Genomic DNA, 7,881 nt, shown 5'->3' on the forward strand with positions numbered 1-7,881 from the left:
CTTCGACAAAAATAGGGGTGCCTTCTACTGGAATTCCACTGATAACAAAAGGAAGTATAGGCTGGTCAAGTGGCAACTTATGTGTAAACCTAAGAACCTTGGGGGGTTAGGCATTATTAATACTCGGGTGATGAACATTTGTTTGCTTATCAAGTGGTGGTGGAAAATTATGACTGTTGGGGCCGAGTCGTTGTGGTTTTCGATTCTTAAGGCCAAATATTTCCCTCACTCCAACCCGCTGTTTGCTTCCGCGCGGCGTGGCTCTCAGTTTTAGAAAGCCCTTGTCAAAGTTAGACCGATTTTTCTGGAGCATGTTAAGTTTATTGTTGGCAATGGGTCGGCTGTTCGATTTTGGTTGGATTGGTGGTCTGGGGATGCCCCCCTAGCCGTGCGCTTTCCGGTTTTGATTTCTTACTGTCCTAATCCGCAGATCTCCATCGCGGAGGTGGCTGCTAATAATTGGGATTTGGCTTTTCGTCGGGCCCTGTCTCCTGAAGAGTTGGAAGATTGGCAAAGTCTCTCTGCCCTCTTCCCTGTGCTCTCGGAGTCGGCCGACTCGGTGATTTGGCCTCTTTCGGCCTTTGGTAGATTTTCGGTTAAGTCGCTGTATTCTAGACTTATTGGCGGTACTCCTTCGGCTCGATTCTCTTGCGTTTGGAAATCCAAGGTTCCTCCTAAGATTAAGATTTTTCTCTGGCAAGCCTTCCGTGGTCGCCTCCCGACTGCTGATCAGATCAAAAAACGCAATGGGCCGGGCTCGGAATTCTGTAATTTATGTGGGGCCTTGGAGAACTCTGATCATATCTTTTTCAATTGCGTTCTAGCCAAATTAGTTTGGTGCTGCGTCAGATCTTGGCTTCGGGTTCCCTGGAATCCCTCCTCTTTCGCTGAGATTCGAACCCTGGCCAAAGCCTTGGTCGGGGTCACCAAGAGGGTATTTTGGGTTGGCCTGGGAGCTTTATGTTGGGCTCTCTGGACCATTAGAAACAAATTTACTATTGAACTTACCTTCCCATCTAAGCCTGCTGATGTTGTTCTTTTCAAATCATGTATATTCTTGCAGCAGTGGAGATCATTGACTAAGGAGACTGATCGGGGTGCCCTGGACCTGCTCATCGACAAAATTCGGGCTTCGGCTTCTCAGATCTCCGGGAGGAACCCTGTCGTCTAAATCTGGTGCTGTCGCTTGCGGAGATTAGGTGTTTCTCCCTCCCCGGCCTACGCGCCGTGTATGGCAGTTGCCTGTATCTTTCCTGCTTTGGCTACTCTCTTCCTTTTCTTTGTGTGTGTGTGCTCCTGTGAACTTGCGGTATCCGTGACGCTGCCTTGAGGCTTTATCTATAAAGTCGGGCTTTGGCCTTTTCTCTAAAAAAAAAGTAACGTACATGGTGTCGTAAGCAACTTATGAGACCACTCCTGCTGCCACGACGACATCGTCCGCCCCATGCAACTCTCCACAAAGGAGGAGATGGTGGCACAATGTGCATTACGTAAACCTCCCGAACACACTTTTGGTGGATCTCATTCATAGGTTTCGGGATTAGGAAATTGTTCTAGGGTTAGGGTTTAGGTGATTGGGATTTTTGGGGGGATTTCATCGGTTACTAATTCATCTCCTTGTTCTAATTGCGGTATAAAAAGATTAAGGTCAAAGCTTGATGACATTAACTGAAACTTTAACATGATTGAATATCATTTGCAGTTTTGCACTAGTACGTACTACCTCTGTCCGGGTTTATTGGTCCCCGTTGTATTTCGTGCCAAATTTTGACCATAGATTAAACTAAGAAAATGTTTACGCATGTCACCAAACATTATATTTTTCAAAACTATGTTCAAATACGAATCCAATGAGATAATTTTTCTTGACATGCATTAACATTTTGTTAGTTAAATCTTTAGTCAAAATTTGGCATAAACTATAAAAGGGACCTATAAACCAGGACGGAGGTAGTAGTAATTAGAGCCTTGACCAGAACTAGCTAACCCTAAACAACAGTCATTAGCTTTAAGAGAGGGCTACCGAACTTAAGCATGCATGATTAATCTAAATAAGAAAATTGATGGACACTTGACCATATTAGTTAGGCCTATTACTTAAACACGATACATCATAATGAGGAGCAATTAAACCGTAAAACATGCATGAACAATTAAATTAAATAGAGAGCAGTACTTCCTCCGTCTGTGTTTATGTTGCCCCTCTTAGTTTATGTAAAAGTTTGAACATCAGAAAATATACCATGCGACACCTTTTTCAAATACAAATCCAATAATATACTTTTTATAGCATATATATACCTCATATATTCTACTCCGTCCATTTGAATTACTTATCGCAGAAATGGACGAGTAATTCGGGACGTAGGGAGTATCAGTTATATAGATGATTAAAGTTTAATCTAAAATACGAGGACGCCCAATAAACTCGATGGAGTTAGCATATCTTAACACACGATCATAAGGTGCTAACAGCAAAACATTATAATTAGTTTAATCATGATTTGTTATCATTGATCTGTAAGAAATTAAACCATGACATTAGTTATTAAGATTAAACATGGTCTAGTTAGGCTAGTCATCATAGTGAGGAGTAATTTAGACTAGTGTCATGTATATGACATTAGTTTATGTTACTACCTTTGTAGTGTAAAGTAGTAACATAAAGGTAGTATCATGGTAGATGATTGTATTTATTAGCATGTAGACTCATTTTATCTTTGGGGATTAGGATCTTCTGCGGTAGTTGCAGTACGGTCACTACCATGCGGATCCGACCCCACTTGTCATCTGCACTACAACAGGGTATAGTGATGCAGAGGATCTCAACTCTATCTTGAAAAGCACTATGTGATGGTAACATATTACGTTACCCCAAAAAACTTCTTTCCTCATTAACTCCACATAAGCAACCTTATCTTGGAGTGCATTATGTTACTAATCGGAGATCAATTCATGATGATACCCCACCATGACCAGCCTATAAACGAAGATCAATTCATGATACCACCAATATTGATTAGAATCATTAGGGCTAACACCATTGTTATAATCAACGCTGGTAGTATCATTTCCCCAAGATCCTCCCCGGCCGCGGGCACCGCTTGGAGTATCCAGACGCACGCGTGGGTGCACTGGTGGTGCAAGCTAGTGGAAGGTCGATCATGGTCGCCCACGTCATGGCCGAGTTTGCCGCCATCTACGGCCGCCTGCTCGTCCCTGTGCCGTCCTCGATCAACCGCGAGAAGAAATTTCATGTCCAACATCAACGCGTACACCACATCACACGGCAGAGCATCCGTCCGTGCCTCGCCGCCGCCCGTCGCGCCCTACCACGCGCCACTAGGGGAGAGAGCAGAAGGGGAGACGCAGTCTCCATATGATCATCGTCGTCGAACTCTAAACCGCGCGCCGCCGCCGCCAAAGTCCAGGAGCGAGAAGGGGCGTACGTTGTGTTTGGGTTGGGTGGGGCAAAAAAACGTTTCGCGGGTGGCAGGCCACGGCCACGGGGTGGTTGCGTTGCCCTCATGCATCCAGCATATTTCACACGGCCGGAATGAATCCATATTTGTCCGTGGATTTATCGGGCCGCTTATTCCGGTTGGACCTGGCACCCATGGTTGATATAGCAGGAATCAGATCTGCCGCACTCTAGCTCCATCCCCAGTCAAAACCCAACCATTTCACACCGATTTTCCCTCTCCGCCATCCTCTCCTCAGCGAACGCGCGCGCCGCGGCTATAAACTCTCTCCCGATCCAATCGCACGCCACCCTTGTACCCTAGAGCTGCTCCAGCAGCACCAGTCCTCCCGCCGACTCCCTGGCGTCTCTCTCTCCCGTCGATCGGCCGGTGCGCAATCAACCAACCAATCAATCAATCTCTTGCACGTTTTGATCGGAGGTACGAGGATTCAGCCATTGTCGAGTGATCTGTGGTGATTACTTGTTGGTTTTTTCTAGGGGCTCATGGTTGGTTACGTAGGGCGCTCCGATCCGACCCATGTCCAGGCGGCGGCAATGGAGCCCGCGGAGCTAGCCAAGATCATCTTCTCCAGGGTGCAGGAGGTGGAGCCGGACAACGTGAGCAAGATCGTCGGCTGCATCCTGCTGCGGGAGCCCGACGAGGATGAGCTGGTGCACCTCGCCTACGCCACCGACGCCGCGCTGCGCAACACCATCTACGAGGCCAAGGGCACGCTCGCCGCCATCTACGCCCGCTTCTCCGCCTCCCCCGTCCACCACTACCACCAGCCCAACGGCGTCGGCTACCAGCAGGTCTGCTCCCACCCCGCCGGCCTCCGCCATTTCTCCCCCGCCGTCCAGTACTGGCCGCCGGACTCCCCGCCGCCGGCGGAGAAGGAGTACGCCTTCGTCGACGCCGCCGCGGCCGAACCCCACTACGGGCTGCGCGGCGGCCGGCACGGAGCGCTCGGCGACGGCGCCCTGGGCGGCGGCGGCGGGGGGTACTACTCCGCCGCGGGCTTTCCTCCGGCGACCGGCCGGCGGTCTAACGGGGTGTCCTCGAGACGGCCCTGCCACTACTTCTTCAAGGGCATCTGCAAGAACGGCCAGAACTGCCACTACTCGCACCACCAGGTGTACACGGACGGGTTCGCCGTCGACCACCACATCCACGGGGGCGCCACGCCGGGGTCCCTCGAGAGCCTGGAGATAGAGATCACGGAGCTGCTCCACTCGCGGCGCGGGCAGCCGGTGTCCATCGCGTCGCTGCCCACGCTCTACGGCGAGAAGTACGGCAAGGGGCTCCAGGCCGACGGCTACCTGACGGAGAGCCAGCGGCACGGCAAGGCCGGCTTCAGCCTCACCAAGCTGCTCTCCCGCCTCAACAAGATCAGGGTGATCGAAAGGTGAGTCGGCTCTGGACGTAGACGTACGTACGCGCATGATCATTATTCATTATGTTGTTGGAACTTGGAAATGTTGTACGTAGGCCGCACGGGCAGCACTCGGTGGTTCTCGCCGAGGACGCCGCCAAGTACTCGGATTGCCGGAGCGACAGGGGAGGGGAGATCCCGGCGAGCTCGCATCAGATATACCTCACGTTTCCTTCCGACAGTAACTTCACCGAGGACGACGTCGCCAATTATTTCGGGTAATCATTCATTCACCCCTTCGTTCATTCATTCATCAAATTCTCAATATGCTAGGAAGGCTTATGTGTTTGTTTGTTAACAATTTGTGTGGCGGCCAGGCAGTACGGGCCGGTGCGTGACGTTCGGATCCCGTGCCAAGACCAGCGAATGTTCGGGTTCGTGAGCTTCCAGAACCCGGAGACTGTGACGGCCCTTCTCATGCGGCGCAACCCGCATTTCATCTGCGGATCACGGGTCCTCGCCAAAGCCTACAGAGAGAAAACCAAATGCATCAATGAGAGGTAACATAGATACTCTTCATCCTGGCTATCTTTTTTTACACAACAAAAGAAGCATTCATACAACTTAGTAATGCATGTGTGCTGTGTGGACAGGACCAACAACAAGTCGACGACGCATTGCTATCCTCCACGCTGGATCGAGACCGATCCAGAGTTCTATCCAGGTACTACTACTATAGTACAAACAGTAATGTAGTTTCAACACCAGATTAAAATTTGTGACTAGCTAACACTACCAGATGAACTAATCTGTGGGAGCAGACCAGTATGATTCTCCAAGGCTGGAGAGGAGGCAACTGGCGCGCGACAGGCAGCAGCTGCTGGAGCTCGAGAGGAGGCACCTGGCCGGGCTCCGAGTAGTTGAGCCGCAGTGCGCCGCCTACTTTGATTGCAGCATCGGGGACGTCGCTCCCTTCAACTCCCACTCCCAGTCCCAATCCCAATCCGCAGGTTGGTTGCCGCTGCCATTTGTGTTTCCACGACCAACTGCAGTCTTTTCTCTCTGTTTCTTATCTTTCTGATCATATCTCGTCTTCAGGTTCCAAGGAAGTGGGACGGACGATGGATCCCCTCTCCACGGCTGATCAACTTGATGACATCGTCTCAACCAGCCAGAGCCAGGCCCCTCCCATACAGGCAAACAACAACTACGACGACCAAGAGAGGTACTGCTTCTCAAGTGTGCATGTATATGTGCCATTATCTGATGTTGATCGAATCGAGTTTGTTCATCCTTGTTCATGCCATTGCTCGGTTTTTCATCGCAGCAACCAGATTGAACTCCTCCCGGAGAGCCCGTTCGCATCGTCAGCGCCCACTGGAAACGGCATATGAACAGGCAGCCAAAGAAAGAAACACGAACTACCACTCTGGACCTTGGGTTGGTATCTATGTTCAGGTCCCGGCGATGGATGACAGACAGACAGCATTGTAGTACACACAGGAATCAGCAAAGCAACCGATTGTTTTTCTGTAGATAGAGGCGGACATAATGCAGAGGAGACACATGACATAGTTTCGGAAGAACGAAAAAAAAGAGGTGACACATGAAAGAGCGAGATCTTTTCATACTTTTATTAGCACATTCAAAATGGTGAGGACAGTTGCAGGATAGACACAGATACAAATGTGTAGTCTGACCACAATGAATAGTCATATGCCAAATAGCTGTCCTGAAATAAGACAGGAGATGATGATACAGGTTATCTTTTAGTGTTTGTGCCATCATTTTGAAAGGGCATGAAAAATAAACAGGAACATTAGCTAGCATGTGGTGTTACTTCTGTAATAAATACAAACACAGGTGATCTGTTCAGCTTTATATGTTACAGTACTATTGATACTTACAACACTCCTTTTTTGTATCATGCTTTGGTTATATATATGTTGTTTTTTCAAAAGAAAGAAAGAAAGTTATTTTGTTTACAATATCACAAATGACATATGACTGCAGTCTGTGTATAATGTTTAGGCAGCTAGAAATGTGCATATAACTGGACCTAAAATTAAGTAAAATAGCAAACATAGAACAAACCGTAACTGACCGTTCGCTTCAATCATCTCGTGCAGTACTCAACTGATTCTTGCAATTGCAAGAAAACTAAATATTATCCAAGTCAACCAAGAAGTTCCAGACAATGCCACATATTCATGTCAATCCAATTTGGACTGAACAAACCAACCGAGACAGTCATTGGATCTCCTCTGACCTTTACAAGGCAACTGGGCATTCTCCAACTAGGTTACTCGAAACACCACCTTGTATATTACTTACCATCATGTCAACCAATGCAACCAAGCTAGTCCTTGAATAGTTTTCCCCTATTCTGATAAGAAAACTGATATTCTCCAACTAGAGAAGAAGCCTACGTCATGTCAATCAGTCATTTTGGACTGAACAAAAGCAACCAAGTTAGTCCTTGCACACTTCTTGCTTAGGTTCTTGCCGATTCTTACAAAACAGAAAGACATTCCTCACCCATGCTGTTCAGAACACCGCATAACCATCACGTCGGTCGAATCTGGACTGAACAGAAGCAACTGAGTTAGTTATTTGAATATTTCTCGCCAACCCATGCAAGAAAACCAAACATTGCCAACTAAGAAGCCTTACATCATGTCAGTGTAATTGGGATGGACACAAGCAATCGAGTCGGTCCCTATTTTTGAACAAGCACCTGTAGCTATATTGTCGACTGTCTTGGCACTCACAAGGACTCAACAGCATGAGCCTAACTCTCCCGCCTCACATCCACGGTTGCTGCAGCAGGTGCATGAGGGTTTGCACCGCGGGCACATGCACAGGTCCTTGTCGCTCAATCTGACGGTGCTATCATCATCATGCCGGAGGCAGCTCTGCAGTTATTAATAGCAGCACACGTTAGCTTGTAAGGTTGTAGCTGAGCATACATATGAATGCATTCCTCAAAAAAAGAGTAAATTCCATTTTTTACCTTGTAGTTGTACATTTGTGACACATATTACC

The 7,881-nt window shown here is 48.2% G+C and overlaps 1 protein-coding gene across 1 annotated transcript; it reads left to right on the forward strand.

Moving 5' to 3' along the window:
* The first annotated feature begins 3,764 nt into the window (after window positions 1–3,764).
* Window positions 3,765–6,717, forward strand: LOC119309496 (zinc finger CCCH domain-containing protein 54-like). Its single transcript, XM_037585488.1, has 8 exons — window positions 3,765–3,851; window positions 3,962–4,869; window positions 4,953–5,114; window positions 5,214–5,396; window positions 5,490–5,560; window positions 5,658–5,846; window positions 5,935–6,061; window positions 6,164–6,717. Exons 2-8 carry the CDS (start codon window positions 3,968–3,970, stop codon window positions 6,228–6,230), a joined length of 1,701 nt encoding a protein of 566 aa, XP_037441385.1. The 5' UTR covers window positions 3,765–3,851; window positions 3,962–3,967; the 3' UTR covers window positions 6,231–6,717.
* Window positions 6,718–7,881: the final 1,164 nt, after the last annotated feature.

The sequence above is a fragment of the Triticum dicoccoides genome, chromosome 5B, assembly GCF_002162155.2.
Source record: "Triticum dicoccoides isolate Atlit2015 ecotype Zavitan chromosome 5B, WEW_v2.0, whole genome shotgun sequence".
Taxonomy (NCBI): Eukaryota; Viridiplantae; Streptophyta; class Magnoliopsida; order Poales; family Poaceae; genus Triticum; species Triticum dicoccoides.

Excerpts from the sequence above, each read along its gene's own strand:
- LOC119309496 (XM_037585488.1), top strand. The coding sequence starts at position 3,968 with ATGGTTGGTTACGTAGGGCGCTCCGATCCGACCCATGTCCAGGCGGCG. Across the intron at positions 5,115-5,213 it reads GACGTCGCCAATTATTTCGG|GCAGTACGGGCCGGTGCGTG; the intron begins GTAATCATTCAT and ends TGTGGCGGCCAG. Across the intron at positions 5,561-5,657 it reads CGATCCAGAGTTCTATCCAG|ACCAGTATGATTCTCCAAGG; the intron begins GTACTACTACTA and ends CTGTGGGAGCAG.